At 39.7% G+C, this 20,209-nt stretch overlaps 1 protein-coding gene across 1 annotated transcript in view; it reads left to right on the top strand.

Moving 5' to 3' along the window:
• The window catches only part of LOC131667616 (protein unc-79 homolog), a gene marked incomplete at its 3' end in the record, with an annotated part of 3,688,809 nt that overhangs the window by 231,375 nt on the left and 3,437,225 nt on the right, over positions 1 to 20,209 (top strand). The window contains exon 3 of the mRNA XM_058941149.1: positions 3,304 to 3,465. Coding sequence (XP_058797132.1) covers positions 3,304 to 3,465 — 162 coding nt within the window. The remainder of the gene's footprint in view (positions 1 to 3,303; positions 3,466 to 20,209) is intronic.

Genomic DNA, 20,209 nt, shown 5'->3' on the forward strand with positions numbered 1-20,209 from the left:
CCAATTAGCGTTGAATTGTCCTTGTACTAACATGCGGATTTAAATAAACCATTATTAGTATCGCAATAAATGTTGCATCGTCATTATTCAAAGTTCTGTTTCGATATCTTTGTTGATATAAATTATTCATTTGGCAGTTTCTGACAATATTATGTATTTATGTATGGAACACGGTGGTATTCGCTAAAAGTGAACAATATTTCAATCATTTCATTTGCTAAATAATTAGCCATTCTTTAAAAATGTAATATGAAAGTTGCAGCATTTTAATGGTTTTACAAAAAGTATCGATTCATTTGTAAATAATTTTTTATACTTACGACACCATTAATTTTTCCACTTCAATTTTGACAGGGTAATAATTTTTTGTATTTACTTACAGAAAAAAAAATTCAAGATACTTATTAGCTTTTTAACAAAAATACTACTGTAATGTTCCTACTTTTATTTTTTTCTGATATCCATATCACTTCATTTATCATGAAATTGTCATTCAAGTACAAGCTAGTACACTGTAGTTTAACGATAAAATTATTTTAATTCAGAGAATAAAATAAAGTGAGAAGCGATGATGTGGTATAATTTTTGAAGAAAAAGTTTCGAATGTCAAGATAATATTAAAAATTTTTCATATAGTAGCGAACTAGAATTTTCTTAATTTAATAATTTGGTACACGAACCGAATATCTGAAAGTTAGTAAAAAAAAATAAAAAAATTTAAATACTCAATTTGAAAGTCAAAAATAGACCTTTCAGGAGGAAATTTTCATTTAACTTGTATTGTGACGGTAAACGTCAAATTAGCGCTGACTATTTAGCTCAATTGCTGCCTGTGAGGGCAGCACCTGCCGGGGGGACAGAATAGGTAACGAAGGAATTTGGCACGCGAGCAGACGGAACGCGCGCGACCGAATTTGAACCAGTGAAGCCTAGACCATCATAGTGTCCGTCCGCTTACGCTACCGCAATTTACGATTCACGTGCCCTTGACGTCTACACGCATCGAAAAAGCAACAGCCAGGGATCCAGGATTGCAGCCGCCAAGGTGCTGTCCAGCTACGAGCTTGAGGCCAGAACGAGAGAGAGTATGTGAGGTTTCGCCATCGAGGGCGAAACCAGTGTGTAAGCTGGCCAGCTTAATTTCGCGATCGCGAGCATAAAATAATAATTTGATACTAACATTCGATGCGTGCATGTAACGGCTCTAATAACAAAGAGCAGCGAGCGTACCGGCAAAGCGTGTTGTCGACGAGCGAGCGTGCATGTAAACAAACGCGCGGGCCGACCTTTTGTGAATTTTGAGGAATAATAAAAGATCCAATTTACATTACTAACAAGTGTTTTCATTGATTCTCTCATCTCACATAGCTTCCACTCAATTTAGTATAGGTTAATAACGATTATTGTTTGACTGACGCATACTTTCTCGTGCTCTCCCGGATAAGTAGTGAGCATTGACAATTACGCGTGTCTTTTTAATGTAATCGCGCGAATATAATAATTAAACGGTTTTAAGCCGTTACAGTATATTACCTTGAAAAATTAAAACGATTCTTCAGTAATGCCTCATATAGTTCTAGAATTCTCGCTCTTTCGTACTCCGTGATGAAAATGACAGTTTCTATTAAAAATAGAAAGTTAATCTTCACATAAGCTTCAAATGACTTACAAGATTTATTACAATACGTCTCCTTCAAAGTAGAATAGCTTTTATTTGAAACGTAAATTAAATGTTACTCTTGTTGCGTAAATTAGGTGAAAAATAAAATTAATAATCATATGACCTTTAAGGAACAATTGAACCTCAACTATGTTACCACGTCTGAGCGTAGAATTTCCTACTCTTTCTGAATCTAGCGTAAAAAATAGGGAATTATATTAAAAAAATGTTGATCATGATATAATCTTAAAAAATATCTGTAAGATCACAGGTAAGATCATGATGATACGTTTCAATACATCCCCCTTGATCTTAAGTAACTTTAGTCTGAAACATTTTTAGCTAACTCCAACCACTTTCAAGAAATCTAGCGACTGGATGAGTTAAAATAGGATACCCTGTACACACACACATATACACACATACGCACACACTCACACACATCAAAAAAAATATTTTGAAACTTCTTACTGCTGACAATAATATATAGTATCTCGATGTTCCTGACAATCAATCTATTTTGGATTTTAAAAATCCTATGAATAAATGTTCAATATAACATATAAGATAATGAATACTTGATTGATATCCAGTAAATCATTAGCCACGAAATGTCAATATACTGTAATGAGGATTGAGTCCGGTTCACCCCGTTAACACAAGTGAAAGGGATAAATACGAAAGGCCAAAATACAGCAAATAAAGAAGCATTAGCACAAACGGCATGAGAGAGAGAGAGAGAGAGTATGCTAAATTAAGTGAAAGAGAGAGAGAGAACTATCGGAGCAGTATTTACAAATTATGCGTTCGCGCAAACAGCCGAGCTAGGTTTGTCGAGGATCTCGTCGCATACGTTCACCCAGGAGTATATGTCCCGCGTACAGTGTTTTCTCAAGGCACAGGTGTGATGTTTCTCGTGGTGTATTGTCTCTCACTGCTCGACCGATTCACTTTCGCTACATCCTTAAGTTCTCTCTTGTGTAATCACTCCGATGTTCTCACCCAGAATTCCCGCTTGGACGGAGAACTCTTGTCTCTTCTTGTAGCTGATGTGTCGAGAAGAAAAAGCGAGGATAGAAATGACAAACAAAAAACACAAACGTGCGCTCGTCAGTGTGTCGAAAAAGCTACGCTCCGGTTTTGCGGGCTCGCTCTCGCGTTTTCATTTCGTGTCAACTAACCAGCACACGCGGCTACTCGCCGCGGTATGGCTATCCTTGTCTTTCTCTCTCCGTCTCATTCTCGCGTGTCAAGTGAGTCCCTGCGTATTTGCATCTCTCTCCGATCTCACTTACCTCATATAGAAATGTGAGCACGCATATACAGGAATTAATATAAATATAATAAATTGACTGATATAAGTTGACGTAACAATATAAGTTGTACACAGGTGATTAATTTGTAATAGAAAGAGAGAGAGGCATAATGAGTTATTAGTTATAGTACAAAGCGATTTATGATTTACATTATATTTTATCACAATATTCAAATGATATATCTAATTTCTAGATTGATTAAAATATTGTTTACTTAAGTTGTGTAGAATTTTTTTAAATACATGTTCATAAAATATCATTCATAATTGTGATTTAGTCAACAAGAAATAATAGTTGATTCCAAATTTTTCACAATTGATGTTTCAGCTTTATTGAAAGATGTGGAGAACTCTCCTTACGATATGTTGAAACTCCAAAATTTTGATCATGAACGAATGGCTTTATATCCAAATCTAGATTATAAGCAGTTGTATAATGCACTTTCACAATTGATTGATGTAATTCCTGCAGTGCATTCTGGATTATATGGTTTGTATGACTTTGTATATTTCTAATGCTTTTTTTAATGACATTTCCTGAATTATAATAATATGCCACGGTAGTCGATTCAATTAATCGATCTGTTCGCGGTTCTGCTTCTCGTGCGTTAGTACGAACAATTAAGAGAGAGAGGGCGCGCGATCATTTGAATAAACAGTTACGCCTCAGCTGTTTACGCGAGTTTACCGCCGATATTGTTTTGCACCTTGTTTCGCCGTTATTAAAGATTATCTGGGACAATTACGTGCGTGAGTGCAACGACGGTATTGCAGCAGCAAGTAGCAGCAGTGCAGAAGCAGTATTGCAGCAGATTAAAGGCAGAGTGAGGCAGCGCAGCTGCAGTTGATAAATAGGAGGGCAGAGGCAGTTGATATATTTCATCAACAATTACGGCTGATCACCGTAATTGCACCGCAGGGTAGGTGCACCTCCCGTCATTATTGCGTGACAAAATACATTCGGTATTTTGTCAATCGTGATAGCGATTTTTTGTATTCACGCCGAGCGTTAGTTCGCGGTAAATTTCGAATCTTTTCTCTCTCTCTTTCTCTCTCTCACCGAATAGTATTCATTGTAAAATCCTGTTCGCGAGCGTTAGTCTTTCGGCCCAATAAAGACTGTAGTTATTTTTATTAATTAAAGTTAATCAAATTTATTCGCCGATGACGTCATTTAATTTTCCCAGTAGCTTCAGCGATTTGTAAAAGACTTAGGTTTTAATCCGATTACATCTAGGGGATGAATTGGATTAGACGTAAAGTTGCCCACACCTAAGATTCATCGAGTATCACAAGGCACGTGACTTAAGGTGAGTTCAATTCCGTTCGATAGAAGACAATTAAGCGAAATCATCTGACGTAAAGGGGAATACACGTACAATATTACGTGTTTAACGGAGCGGCGGTTAGCTCTGTACCGTGGGAATTTGTTCTTAAATAAATTTCCCATTTTTGAGATAACCTCCCCCCGTTACAAATAATAATAATAATATATATTGCTGCTTGGACCTTACTTTGTGTCAAGAACATATGCGTTATTTTCAATATTTAAGAGTGATAGAGAAAAATGGTGATTTAGTCGTTCATTCGGTTAGGCTTTGGCTAATGCACATCATGGATGAATTTAAGTTAATACCACGTGCTCTACGGATGTTCGATCAGATTGAAAGGCCATTGTGATTTTAAGGATAACACGGCGTATTCTTAGCTATATCATGTAAGAAAAATAAGAAATTTAAAACAGGTAATGGATATTTGAATATGTAGATATATTTAATTCAGCTCATCGGTCATGTTAATGTTAATTCAGGCGGCAGTATCAATATCTAACACTACAGGTAACATTTTATTCCAATTTCTAATTATTTTTATTTGTGTTTCTAAAAAAAATAATTAATTTTTTTTTATAACGGCATATTACAGCGAGTATCGCTATGTCTCGTCTTTGATATTCTTTGGTGCTCAACGCGTTTAAGGATGAAAAGTGATGCAACTAATGCTGGTGAAAGTAGTAATAATTATAGTATAATGGTTGATATTAGTGCAGGTATGAGAGTATTTGATTTGAGTAGGTAAACAAGACAGGCCTTAGCTTAGGGGGGTATCAGCTCACTGAGCTGAGTCCCTGAGCTGATGCCCGTGCATCTTCATCTCAGCACTGTCAACTCACCTCCCCTCCTCTTATGCGCTTCGGCACTGTCGACGCACCTTCAACCCTCCCCCCACCGTACTAAGCTGATGCCCGTGCATTCTATGTTCCACAGTTTCGGTTCACTGTGCCCCTCCCCTACTGAGTTGATGTGCTCTCTGAGCCGATTCCCGGTTCGCATGCTTGCTGTTCATCGCTTGTGTGTGTATATTAAATTATTTAGACGTAATAAGGTAAATTTTTATCGAAAAAAAGGAAACGAAAAGATCGCGGAATCGAACCCGCGTCCTCTGGATCCGCAGGCCGATGCTCCACCGCTAGAGCCACTGCCACTAGTACCCAGGACAGTTCTTATTGTATATATTAGCTACACGATTAGCCCAAAAGCGCTAATATTTATAACTAATAATGCTATTATATATATTTATTATAATGAGTATAAAATGAATTTTTTTGCAGTTCAACGTGTCTGTGCGTGTGTGTGTGTGTGCCTCATCTACCGAAGATGGTTTAATAAACAAAAGTGCAAGTACCTGTGAAAACCTAGATGAAAAAAATGCAACACAAAAACCTTCTTACTTTCTTTAATTTGTAGCCTTCGTGGTTGTAAGCTACTAGAAATAGTACAGTATAAAAATTATCGAATCATTCATAAACCAGTATTTTAATAAAATGGATCGCTACCCTAAAGTGAAGTACTCTCGTCTTCCAGAGGCAGACCTAGACGAAAAGAAGAACAAAGAATCATCGACATAGAAACAAACTATTTCCACATTTCTGAGCAATACTAATAATTTTCCTGGACAAAAAGGCTAAAAGCAGTTCAATAACGAAAAGAAGGACTAATAATCATATGTACACATGTCATCATTATACACCATCTTAACTACAATAAATAAACATTTTTTTTTTCATCTCAATTCTATGTTGTAAAAATTTTTTTCATTGATAAAAATAAAAAATTTGTTATAAACAGATGAACTGCTGCTACTGCTTCTGCTGTCGTAGTCAGAATAAGTGGAGAATTTCGCTTTTTTTTTTTGGATAGTTTAATAAAAAATAAAAGAATATTTTTTTTGTATCAATTGAAAAAAATGTTTTATTGATAAAAAATATATTCTATTCTACATGTTCTTAAAAAATACATGTTATTCTACTAAAAAAAATACATGTTATCTACCTTAAAAAAAAAATTAACAATAGAAATCCGTCAACGACTTCATCGCATTCTTCCCAATCCATACAACGGCCATCGATGTAAAACTTTTCATTACTTTAACGTTTTGATGTACACATGATGATACATATTTGCCGTTATGATTGGAGCACACGGTGATTTATTTTAAATTTTCGAAAGGTGAATAGCCCCAATTATTTAAATCGAAAACTTTGAGGTCATATCGTTCTAACTATTCTTTTATCAGATCTCCGGAAACGAAAATTTTTATAACATCTTTAAGTGTATCTGTGATGATGAATTTATGCTCTTCGTATTTAAGGGGGTATTACCGGTTATAATTTTGAAAAAATCATTTTTTTTTCATTTTTCAACTAATTATGCCTTCAGAAATCACGTCCTAAATTTTTAGTATGGTCCAGGGATAGCAGACTGAGCAATTGTAAGTAATAAATATTCCGTTTTTTATAAAAATATTGAATAGATTCATAATAAAAAACTTTAAGCGTGTTTTTCTCAAAATGACTTTCTTTCAAACGGCGAACACTTAATCTCCGGATTGGCTCGACCGATTTAAGCCAAATTTGGTGTGCTTTTTTATTCAAGTATTCTGTATGGTAATTTACCACAATATAAGCAAAAAGTGAACCTCAAAAAAATGAACAAGTGAAAAAATACGCGATTTTTTAAAAAATGTTTTCAAACTATCGCCATTTTTGTTCCATGTGATCTTTTTAAATATTGTGGTAAATTACCACATAAGATACCTTCCTTTTGAAAATGCCGTTTGGTTTTTTTGTTTCATATTTTTCGTTCCCGAGCTTATTTGTCAGCCATGGGACGCAGCATTTTTTAACCTACTGACTTCGACGCATACTATAAATTAGAAAAAGAAATGAAAAAAACAAAAAAAAATTTTTTTGAAATCTTCAAATCATATATTTTCTCTGTGGAAATTTGCAAATTGATATAGAATAAAGGAACTGAGAAAAAAATATTGAAAATTAGCCTATTTTTTTGTTGTTATAACCGGTAATACCCCCTTAAAATCGCCAGAGTTCCATGTTAATCCATGATAGTAGAGTTTTAAACAGAGATTTTATCGCTTATATTTGTCCATTAATCTTCGCCATGAAAAGGGAGGTTTGAACAAGCGTATTAAGTGGAAGTATCGCTACCTCTTTCACAGCATAAGTTTTGTCAGGCATCACTTGCATATCCCCTACGTACTCCGTTGCGATAGAAAGCTACTACTGAGCTGCTTGAGGAAAAAGTGAATTCTTTAATACCCTTCCCCCATCTCCTAAATAAGTTTCTTCACATCTCCATTTATCGGATTATACTGAACGATACGATCGTGTAGAATAAGACAATACGCTGTAGTTCCTTCGGGAATATTTTCTCTGGTTTCGAACTCCAAGCACACATCTACTGGAGTAGTCTTTAATGATTCTTTTTGTTTCGAACAGTCAATCACTATGAGTGGCATGAAATTTTAATATTCGAGTTTTTTGAGCATCGGTTCGGCATCTTTACCGTATTATACGTTTTGAAAATTGGAATACATATCGTAGAACTTTGCGTACTGGTTTTTACTGAAATCAATGTTGAAATTGCTATATGGATAGCACTGAGAGTTGAGGTACAGTTTTACATTTGTGATATTACAATGATCAAATATACTAGCGTTAGAGTTTGGTTTATTTTTTCATTTGAAAGGCTTAGGTGACATAGCGTGGTTTCTCCAACTGATTTGTCGTTTTACAAGAACGAAAATTCACACTTCGTTCGCTTTTCAGAAAGTCGAGTAGACATATTTTCTTTACATTCGATGCAGTCACATAGGGCTTAAGCCATTTGAAACATGTTACATCAATCTTGAATTTTCCGTAAGCTTCAACGTCGTTGACGGTCTTCTTTGTTTGCTAAACTGTATTTATAACGTTATTGAACTTATGAGATTTAATTCATGTTTTATATTCATTAGCACTATGCAATGTGTGATAACACACAAATGTGTTATCACACTATAATATTCTACATTACTAATAAACAAACGAATGTTGTTTCCTTCATTATTATTTTATTATTATTATAATAATTCAAAATTTAATATTTTACCACTCGCATTTAAAAAAGTTAAAATAATATTATAATAATAATTAAATTATTCACTTCTTTCTAACATTTTTAGTATGGCGAAGGCCATCGAATACTGAAAATTAGAAAATTTATTTAAAACTTTTACATTATCTACTCATTAGATACTAATTTTTATTAATAAGAGTAGTCTTACCCTCTCCAATTATTTGTTATTGATAATTCAGAAATTGAAGGATTCTATTTTTCTATTTTCTTTCAAAACATAAACATCTGCTGAAAACTAAACTATTTTTCCGCTGCGAAAATTCATGTCAATTTTTCAATTTTTTACCTATCAAAAATAGGGATTGCAACCCCCAAAAGTCAATGTCACCAGAATTTATTATATTTTCGATAAGAAATATTACCCACTTGGTTTTACTAAAAAATATTGATTAAGAAAAAAGCTATTAAAAAAAAACTGTTTTTGGGTGTGAACTTTGAAGGTAGATTTCACCCTTTAAATGCGTTTTTAGAATATTTTCATTATAATAATATCTATAAAGCAGTACAAATTAAAAAATTTGCTTTAAAATAATTTTAATATCGAAAGTTCTAATTTTGATTAATAGGGGTGGCTTTACCCCTTAAAAATATTTTTTATTAAAAATGCTGGAAAACATAAACTTAATTTTTCCATTTTCTTTATAAATATAAAAATTTGGATATAATTACAATATTTTAAAAGTTTTTACTGCGGAAAATGATGCCAATTTTTCAATTTTTCGTTAATTAAAAATAGAACCCTGCACGTCTATTCATGCCGAATCAAATGCATGCATGCCGGCGATTTCTTAGGCACAGCCCGTCGCACCAATTGATCTATCAATTTGCGCTGTGAAGGTCGCAATTCGGAAAGTCCAGCGACCTCGGCCCTGAGGCGAGCACGCGTGAATCCCGAGTCTCTCGGAAATTCCACTCTCTCGCGCTTCAACTCGACAAGCGAGTGCCACGGGCCATTCCTTATGTGCCAACGCCCTTCCGCATGCTCCGTGCCGATACCGAATCCCTCGATGATGTCCATCCTGACTATCATATCATACTGCATCGGCGCGTCCACGACTCGCGTTACTACCTCGCGCAATACTCCGTCAATTTCAAATCTAAGACGAAGTCAACACCCAAATGTCAAATACACCAGAGTTTGTTTTTGGGGGTGAACTTTGAGGGTGGATTTCACCCCTTAAATATGTTTTTCCACCGATAAAAGAATACCAATCTCTTGTTTTTTTTAATGTCTTAATTTTTTTACAACGTATACAAGAATTACCAAAATCTGTGAGTTCGGGTTAGGGTACTTTCCTTGTGAGAGTTGAGGTACAGTTTTACATTTCTGATGTTACAATCATCAAATATACTAGCATTAGAGTTTGGTTCATTTTTTCGATTAGTTTGGAAGGCTAAAATGATGTAGCGTGGTTTCTCTAACTGATTTGTCGTTATAACTGTCCAGACGTGAATTGTGTTTGCAGGGAGTGCTGGATTTCGTACAGTTCCCAACTACGAAAACTCATTGAAATACTTCGTTCGTTTGCTAGAAAGTCTTGTAAACGTATTTTCTTTGCATTTGATGCAATCACCTAGGGCATAAATCATTTAAAACGTGTTTCATCAATCTTAAATTCTTCGTAAGCTTCAACGTCGTTGATGGTCTTCTTCGTTTGATAAACTGTACTCGATCCTATAAGAATTAATTCATGTTTCATATTCACTAGCACTTTGCGATAATCCTCAGCGAATCCAAGTATGAAGCTCAGAGGAATCAAAATATCAAAGTCACCATTCCCATTAGTTATTTTACGGTCTTCTTGTTCTATATTTATCCATCCAAGATTTTCGGTAATTAGAGTTTAACCTGGAGTGAGATATAACCAGTTCTTCATAACCGTTGTGAGACCAACGTTCTTACATTTATCTATTTCTAAAGCGTTCAACTCATACGTAATTTCTTCAAACATGTGACAAATGGCATTATTAAAAAAATTAGTATTCGTTAATAAAGTGCTATTGTTGCTACATAATCATCCAAAAATGTGTAACGAGTTGCGAGATGGTAAAAGGCACAAGTCTTGATGGTGAATTGATATATGAATCTCGTCACTATTTTCGAACGATGACTTGGTATAAGGTTGATGAGTGTGGATCTCGTAATGAGCCAAAGATTCATCTAAGACGACAGGTGACTGTATTTTTAGAATGTTCTCCATTGTTTGGTTGAAAGCAGCAAAAAAAAATTAGGCACTTTATTTTCCACCGGGAACTACTCTTAACCGAAGACTTTCTAGGTACCTTATGCTTTGACGTGTTAAAGCTTTCGCTTTCCGATAACGATTGATGACTGTAGTTCGCCGTGTTGACGTTTTAAATTTCAGTCGACGACTGATGGTGGGTTTGCATTTTTCAGTGCTTATATAGCCCCTACCACTCTTTGAATCTTAAACAATTCCTATCATACGCTTTTGAGGTGTAATCTGATGGTTATGACTTCACCACGAAAATTAATTAAATTTCTGTCTTGATCGACGATATGTAATTGTAAATAATCTTTAGACTTTTTCGTAACTGGAAGATAAATCACGTGAGGGAGAATTTCAATAATGTTGTATCCAGGTGGTACTGCTGGAAGAATTCGTTAATATCGCGAATAGTGTTTTCATTCAAGTAAGCTCCAGCGGTTATGTTACTCTGGACTCTTACAGCATTCATCTTGAGAATACTGACAAGAAGATCAGAGTTGTGAGAAACGTTTGCCTCTAATATACGTTATGAGAAACTCAATAATCGTCCATTACAATTCTGCGGACGAAAATTGATAGGTTCATAACACTTGATTGCACAATGCAAGGTGTTGTTGTTTGGTTTCAAACTTAATGTTATATTATGATTATGAGTGCAAAGACGCTGCATAGCTCTACAAAGAAATTTATCAATGTCTTCGATCTCGTAGGTTCCGACAAGTATATCGATAATTTGATTTGCGACGTAAAATTTATTATTATGTACGTCGATATTAGGTATCGAGTTGAACGTTAGAAACTCGACTAAGTCCAATTTGTAATGTTTATGTTGTGATAGTTCAATTGGTGGGAAACAGTGCGCTTCAACAGTGAAGAATTATCCGAGTTAACGAATCCTCCATAACTATCTGAACATCATTATGAATATTTTCACGTTGCCTTTACTTTTATACCCTCGCATAAAAACTATAAACAAAGATCACAGCATACGCGACAGTTAAAATCTTGATATCTTTTTTGTATTATATTTCATATCCATATCACCAAGATTAAATCAATAGGTGGCCTAAGATCTCCAAAGCTATGAAAATATGTGATGTTTTATCCGATTTTCCGATAAACCACCCAGTGCGTCCCTGTTCTTTCGACGTCATCAAGATTGACTATAGCTGATTCGTGATAATATGGTCCAGAACTCGATAAGTCATTTCTCATGAAGACTCCGTGAAAATTTGGTATATTCAAGATTTTTGCATACGAGTACATCATCAAGACGGTGTTTGTGAGGGCTCTATCCGGTAGATTTATTCCGAACTTTTTTTTTCCCAAACCTGATCCCAGATAAGGTTTGAGATAAAGTCCATAGCCTTTTTTATAAGGTTTGAGATACAAGCCTTTTCTCAGAGTAATGGCCTTCATCGTTTCGTTGTGTCTCTTCTTCTCTTCCAATTGGTGTTTGGCAGACTTTGCATCGTTCACAGCTTTTGCGATTCTCGCGGTATCGCCAGCTAGAGTACTAGTTGCACGCAAACCTGCAAAAAGTGGTATGAGGAAGGGCAAAGTTCCATCCATCTTAGTTGATATTGGCAAAATTCGTGGAACGTTGATGTTTGCTTTACCACCAGTTTTTTCAACGGTTGTACGAGCTTTTTTCAAAGCACAACCGATGACCTTGAGCGCACATCTAGCCTTGGACCATTTGAATGTGGCCGTTTTGATCACGCTTTTCAAATTAACTAACTTTTTAGTTTTCCTGCGTCCTTTCAGATTGGTCCTTTTTCTCCTCTTGAGACCCATATACCAAACTTTGATTTTAATTTCGTGAAGTCAGATACAACGTAAGCAGCTGCTTTCGTACCAAAACTAGAATCCTTAGCAGAAACTCTATTGAACGCTTTTTCAGCTAAAATTTTGTCTGCAATATTTCTAGCCTGTATATTTTCTCGATTTTCCAAGTACGCTATATCGTGTTGCTTGCAAGCTGAGTCGAGAGGATTGATTCCTGAATCGCCGCCAGCTAATCGGGTCTGTAACTTAGTTCCTGGTCCGTAATATAAATAGCCTGGAATATGGAGCTTAAATGGAAGTTTATTGATGATATCATTGGCCAGTCCTCGTCCTTTCTTTGCTCTTTGACGTTTGCATATGATCACGCGATCAAGTCCAACGCACGACTAACGTTTGGAACTATAAAAACAGGTATATATATAGCCATGTGGCCAGATATCGTTCAAACTTTGTTTCGTGAGTATGAATTTCAAAGAACAAACTGTGAAACTTCCGGTAGAAAATTTTGACGTCATCGTGCGGGAGGATAAGCAATCAAAGTGTCACGGAGATTTACTGCCGAATAGCATCACAGCTATTTTTGTGGTCCGTCCAACTATGGTAAGACCAACAATCTTTTGGCGCTTATCCCTCACCCCAATGGTGTTAGATTCGAAAATGTTTACGTGTACTCGAAATCGCTCGATCAACCAAAGTTTAAAATATTGGAAGAGATGTTGTAGCCGATAGTTGGAGTAAAATATTTTCCATTCAAGGAGCACAAATCCGTGGTCAACCCTGAGCATGCACTGCCTAATTCAATTATGATATTCGACTACATCGCCTGCGAGAAACAGGACAACGTGCGTGCTTTCTTTTGTATGGGCAGACAAAGAATCGTCGACTGTTTCTATATTTCCCAAACATACGCATGTATTCCTAAACATCCCGTGAGAGATAACGCCAATTTATCGGAAATTTTTCGCCAAGACGAAACAAATATGAAACATATGTATACGTATATGACAATCATGTGAATTCAGATATGACTTACAATCAATTTAAAGAACTTTGTGCAAAATGCTGGTTGGATGATAAATATGGGGTTTTCTCGAAAAAGATAGAGCTATAAACTATGGAAGATATTGAAAGGGTTTTGATTGTTTTGTTATAAATATATCACGATAGTAATGCGGTATACAGCCTGTCGAAGATCGTCGAAGCGTCAACATGGCTGATTATCAACTGGAAAAACTTGTGCTTTCTCAACTTACTAAAGCGTAAGACGAAATAAGACAAAAATATAGTTTATTAAAGCACAGCCGAGATAATACCGACGAAGTCTTGCATAAAACATTCAAACTAAGAGTCGATTCCAATAGTCGAACGTTGACAGATTCGGACGTAAATTTAAAGAGCAAGGGTTCAACGGTCTTCGCGGTCCCTCCGACATTGAGTTCAAGCTCATGAGTGAGTACCATTACGATCTAGAGAAAAAAAGATTGGAAAATCTTGCTCCTCCTTAAGAGGCTAGAGACGCTATAAATTGGGAAACTATGAAAAAGATCGTTTAGATGGAATCTACGAAAGACATGATCGCACGAGTGAGCAGTGATCTTGAGGATTTAGATGTAATTATCAAAGAATAATAACCACGAATAAAGTCAAATGTTCAAAATTTCGAAAACAGTCGATTAGATGAAAGCAGTGTTGTTGGAAGAGTTTCACTAATCAACGAGACGTAATTATCCAAGACGAAAGTACGATGTTCAAGGTAAAGATGAGATGTGGCAAGCCGATCTCGTCAATATACAGGCCTACTCATTCAAAATCGCGGCTACAACTGGCTTCTCACGATAATTGATAATTTCTCCAAGTATGCGTGGACTGTGCCAGTTGTGACGAGAGCAAGCGTTGTGCTTGTTCTCGTCGGATCTTTCCCAAATTATTCTCTCTCTCGGCAAGACAAGGTGGCCACCGTTAGGTGCATTTAAGAGTGCGTCTAATGCATGGTCTCTGTTTCAGCTGACGGAGATTACCAATCGGGGCTGAGCAGGCCCGAAGCTGCTACGTTGGTGACAGAGAGTATAGAGGTATTAGAGAGAGAGAGAGAGAGAGAGAGAGAGAGAGAGAGACAGAGAGAAATAGTCGGGGGCGTGCCTGCCTTGCGTAAGATTAGGCAGGCGCGCGTTTCTAATCAATTAGCGCATAGGTCGCGCGCCGTCTAATAAGTAGGTCAAGTGGGGAGAGAAAAAGAACGAAGAAAAAGCTGTAGATCGAGAGGGAAAACGAGCTACACAGACGGTAGTAAGTCGAGGGCAGAGTCAGAAGTTTTTCCGAGTCGATCGGAGCAAGACGGTGGACTGCTAGCGGTGAAAAAGTCGGAAGTGCAGCCGAGGACAAAGGGCCGAGAAGAAAACCGAGAGGAGAAAAAGACTTGGTCCTGCATCTGCTCGGGACGCTACCTTGAAAGCCGGCAGGAGTTGCCCAGTGACGACCTGCAACATCGTGCGCAGGGCGCAGCCAAAACTCCCGTTCCAGCACAAAGGTTAAGTTCGCAAATTAATTTCTCTCTCTCTCTATCTCTCTCTTCAACGATGGCACTGTGCGTAAATTTAAATATTAGGTGGGTATCAAGGCATGCACACGTCGGCTACCTGCCCTAATTACGGTCGGGTAATAAATCACTCAAAGAGAAATCGTCCAGGCGATCCCTTGCCGGGCGACTTTCTCTTTTAGCTAAATAGCCTAAGTCAGTTTGTCGTCAAGGCGGTCATCTGCCGGCCGACTCGCGTTGTGTTTTCTATAGATTTGTATGCGCGATTCGTTAGTTAACTTGTTCTCTTTGTAATAGGTGTTAAGAACGACGTTGTGTTTATTAGATTAAGAATTTGTGTAATGCGGCTTATTCTTATGCGATTTGTTAATGTGCGGTATTGCGAAGTTTGAGTGTAATGTAGCTTTTATTTGGTTTAATTAGATTTGTTAAAATGCGAATTTATGTTATGTGTGTATAATTTATTAACCATTTTCATTTCTTTGCCTCTTCCCCCTTCACGCCTCAATTGCTATGAGCGAGTTCGCCTCACGTGCCTATCTTTAAATAATGGTTAACGAACGAGCTTTCGTTACATGGCATCCCTTGTGGGCCTAGTAATTGAGGTAACGGGATCGGGAATGGTAATTTAATAAATGGTTAATCGGGAATTTTCCGTTGAGTACTAAGGATAAAACGCGCGCACAAAGAAAAGAACTACTAGTTCCGTGTTTACTTTTCAAGGAGTGTTTTGTCTCGGATTACCAGTGACTTTTTCTCAGTGGGGGAGTCGAGTGGCCGCGATTGGTTGTTTTGACATCAGACCCAAACTTAAACAGTGGAATTGGGCATATGGCGAGTTTTGTTTGTGAGGCTTATGCAAGGCGATCGCTCGTCGGCTGAAAGCCTTAAAGAGAATTCGAAAATAAATTCGAAAATAAGTCGAACTGCATAACACGCGATAAACACACGCTGCTTCGATATTTTGAATTTTGGTTTCCCACGGAAAATGTTGCTAGCTTGTAGAGATAGGATCATAATGCGCAAAATATTACGCGACGCACACGCGAAAAGCCTTAAACGCGAAATTGACTCAACAGAACCGGCCGTACTGCTTGAGTTAATGAGCTATCGCGGACTTATTCTGCATGGGGAATTAGAAGAACTGCGAGATTGATAATTGCGCTTTTTATTAAGAAAAAAGCGACCAGATTTGCAGCCACCAGTATATCCGAGCGACTTTGCGCTTGGTGGGATCCCGGATTTGTTGCATCACAAATCGCGCGATGCGGCAGCGGACAGCGCGCGATGCACAAATTTCGGCGATGAGTCCGCAACAGCTGCCGCACCCTTAGCGGCTGAATTGCCGCGCGAACAAGAGCAGGCAACGCAGGTAACAAGCGTTGCCGCTCCGCGAAGGCAAACCCAGTCGCTGGGCAGAGGCGGCTGTCAATAGAGATGTGCTACCTTCGGTAGTCCAGCCACCGTCGGCAGCCCAGTTGCCTTCGGATGGCGCGCACTTACGCGCGCACGAGCAGGAACGCCGAAACCAGAGCGAAAGCAGCACCAGTGCGCTATGCCAAATTTGGGGGACCCTTGCGTCAGTACCGCGCTGGATTTATAAACCCGAAGTGAAACAGGGTATCATGGATGGTGCGAATGTAGTTTTTAGAGTAGAGAGTGAGGCGGTGCACAGTGGAGCGACTCAGGCCGAGCAGCAGGCTCCTTTGCCGCCTCAGACCAAGCCGCTCAGCGATCGCGCGGCGCTAAACGTGCCAGTCGTTACGACTGATCCACCGGCTCATGCGAGTGCGCGAAATAATTTAGCAGATAAAGCGTCCATCTAGGCCGATTCAGATAGATCGGCGAGTACGAAGTACTACGCGCCTAGAGTAAGTTCTTAGGTAGAAGACTGGGAGCGCGGAGTACAGACAACTACGGCAAATGAAACGCGGGTGGCAGCCTCGTTAGGCAAAGGTAGCGTAGCTAGCGTGAAGCGGTCTAAGAGTAGACAAGCTAAAAAGATAGAAACTTTCGGGGTTAGCGATACGAGCACGTGCCCATCGGATACTGATAGTTTGATACGCGGACAGAAAGATCAACGCCAACGGCCGACGCAACGTTAATTCCCGAATCAGCGTATTCAGACACGAAGAAGTCTACCGGTAAACAGAAATGGATCGAAACTATAGACAGCTTAAATGACGCGATTGATGAGATCCTAACGATTGAACCTTCTAAAAAGAAAACGCAGCAGCAGAGCAAGAAGCTAGAAAAGAAGGGCAAGAAGCAAAATGGTGAAATTGCCGTGGCTACAGTTAATAAGCAACAGCCACAGACGACGAAGCAGCTTGCGAACGGAGCCGCGCTTGCTCGTCAGAGCGCGCAGGCTTCATGGGCCCCGGCTGCAGATGTAGCCCCTAGCTTGGTTCCGCAGCAGCGCATTCAAGGAGGTAGCAATTCAAATAGGCTATTTACGGGGGCCTGCTTCAATTGCAACGCGGTGGGACATAGGAGGGCACAATACCCGATAGCTCAGGCTAATCCGCGGGTAGTTTGCTACAAATGCCGACAACCAGAGCATTATGCCAACAATTGCCCGACATGAACTTCGGAGCCGACGCTTTACTGTCAGATTTATGGGACGATCGGCTACGTGTACAGAGATTGCCCTACGTGCAACCAGGTGAAGCAGGGAAACCTTAGTGCGGGAGCCGTTGACCACTCGACGACTCCTGCCTAAGATGGATCGAACGGGCCATTAAGGTAGAGAAAGTGCTTCGTGCAAGGAGCGAAGGCACCGAGGAAGAAAGGTATAGAGTTGAAGCAAGAAGTAAAGGTGAGAACAAAGCAGAAATTGCCAGTTCTGCGCCTCTTTAGTAAAAGAGTAAGGCGAGAACAAGGCAAGAACTGCCAGTTCTGCGCCTCCTCTCTTAGGCGACGTAATAGGGGAATATTTGAAAATCAAGGCTAAAGTTAAGCGTGTAGTATTTGTAGAATATGAGGATCCGGAAAAAGGTAGTAGGGAAATTGTAGAGTTTAAAAACGTGTTTAAAGGCGAGTATAGTTGTTCGACATTGAAAGAATTTCGGGCGCAGAGTGACGAGGGCGTGAGTTTCTCTAGTAGGAGAGGCAATGAATCCGAAGAGGCAATTAAAAGTGACTCGTTACAACAGGACGCGGAAAGTCTTCAAAAAGGTCGACATACTAATACGCGGGAAATTTTGCCCGATAAGGATGCGCATGATGCGATTGTGTTTAACAAATATTGCGCGATAGTTAGCTCGCCCGAGAAGTGCCCAGAGGTAAAATGAGTTGCCATCGTTAGGCACGAACACGAGTGAGGTAGGTTCGAGTATTTCGCCCACGGTTGGGCAGGCTTCGGAAAAGGCCGTTGCTTTAGGAATTCAGGGCGAACCTACGGTAGAATTTGTTTGTGAGAAAGAGAGCTCAGGTTTTGCGCTCCCGTCGGAGCGGACTGCGACAAGGGTCATGGTCACGCGCGATAGAAGTGAGCTTGTTGATAGTAGGGTTTTGTTGTGTAGACGTTCGGTCGTCGGTGCCGACGTACCTTCCGTTTTGATGAGGGGAGGGTCTGAGTAGAACTCAAAAATCCTGAAGAAAACGGCGGATGAATCAGACGCAGCGTTAGTCGCAGTTGTAGAGAACAGATTCTTTATCAAGGTCGACATAGGCGGGCAAGCCTATACAGCGCTGCTAGATTCAGGTGCTCAGGTATCGGTAGTGGGACCGAACCTCGGCTTACGGTTTAGGGATCGTTTAAAACCGCCTACGATATTCGTACAGGGCATCTCGGGAGAGAAGCCGCGAACGTGGGGCGACTTAAAGCTGAGTTTTGAAATTGGTGGCAGGACGGATTGGTTAATTGCGACGGTAGTATCTACGCTTAAGCTCGACTTGATTTTAGGAGCTCACTTTTGGATAGCGTGGAATATAAATATTAGCTACGGTAATCGCGCTTGGCGAGCAGGTGACCAAGGAGATTGGTATCCGCTTGCACAACAGGGTATCGGTCTGCGGGGAACCGTCTAATCCGCGTCCGGTATGCCGAAATTGCGGGCGACTTGGCGTCCTAGTCCATGACTGTCCGCGCTGCCGCGATACCTTTAGGGTGGACCAGGCGCGTAGGATGCTCGTGGAGGAGGGAAGAGCTCGGGAACATCCCAATGATCCTGTAGGATTCTAGGCTTCGCGGTCAGAATCCGTAGAGCCGGAGTCAAGGGTCCCTGAGGCGAGGCCAGAGATAGATAGCCCCGAGTCTTCCGTCGGGGAGCCAAAGACGTAGAAACCCCAACATAGGTGCGGTACGAAGCACAGGGAGAGGCTCGCGCGTAAAACGCTTGCCGCGGAGGGAAACCAAGCTGGAGCTAGTACGACTAGCACCGCGTGAGTAGAGGTCGCGGCGCAGATGGAACAGGCGCCAGTATCCGCGAGTATGCCGGTGTATCGTGACGACAGGGTAACTGTGCCCGAGGCGGCTGAGGTTGCCGGCTGTAGGCTATCCGGATTGAGCTCACCTCCACTCACAGTGAAAGCGCTCCGAGCGCTCAGGCTCCGGTATTTGGAGTCGCTTGAGCGACAACAATATTGGTAAGTTCCTTTTGTCTAGTTTGAGTTTTGTTTAAGTCGCAATCTTTAGGGCATCGTGGATTGATCGATTCTCCGCGATGACGGGCTTGGTATTTCGATTTGACGTTCCGGGTAAAACGATAAATTTTTGCCATTGGTCTCATTTGGTTGTTACCAACCTAGACTTGAGTTTAATTAAGCTATGTTTAAGTTGTTTATTCAGGTATGACGGCTTAACGTTGGTTGCCAGTTGCCAGTCGAGAGAAAGACATTGAGAGGGTGGAGATTAGGCCGCTTGCAGGTGCGAACTTTGGCCTGGAATGGGGTGTGACGAGAGCAAGCGTTGTGCTTGTTCTCATCAGAATGTTTCCAAATTCCCCTTACTCTCGGCAAGGCACGGTGACCAGCGTTAGGCGCATTTAAGAGTGCGTGTAATGCATGGTCTCTGTTTCAGCTGACGGAGATTGCCGAGCGGGGTCGAGCAGGCCTGAAGCTGCTATTCTGGTGACAGAGAGTATAGAGGTGTTAGAGAGAGAGAAATAGTCGGAGGCGTGCGTGCCCTACGCAAGATTAGGCAGGCGCGCGTGTCGAACCAATTAGCGCATAGGTCGCGCGCCGCCTAATAAGTAGGTCAAG

This window comes from Phymastichus coffea, unplaced genomic scaffold (assembly GCF_024137745.1).
Source record: "Phymastichus coffea isolate CEN01 unplaced genomic scaffold, Cenicafe_Pcof_1.1 PCOF00005, whole genome shotgun sequence".
Taxonomy (NCBI): Eukaryota; Metazoa; Arthropoda; class Insecta; order Hymenoptera; family Eulophidae; genus Phymastichus; species Phymastichus coffea.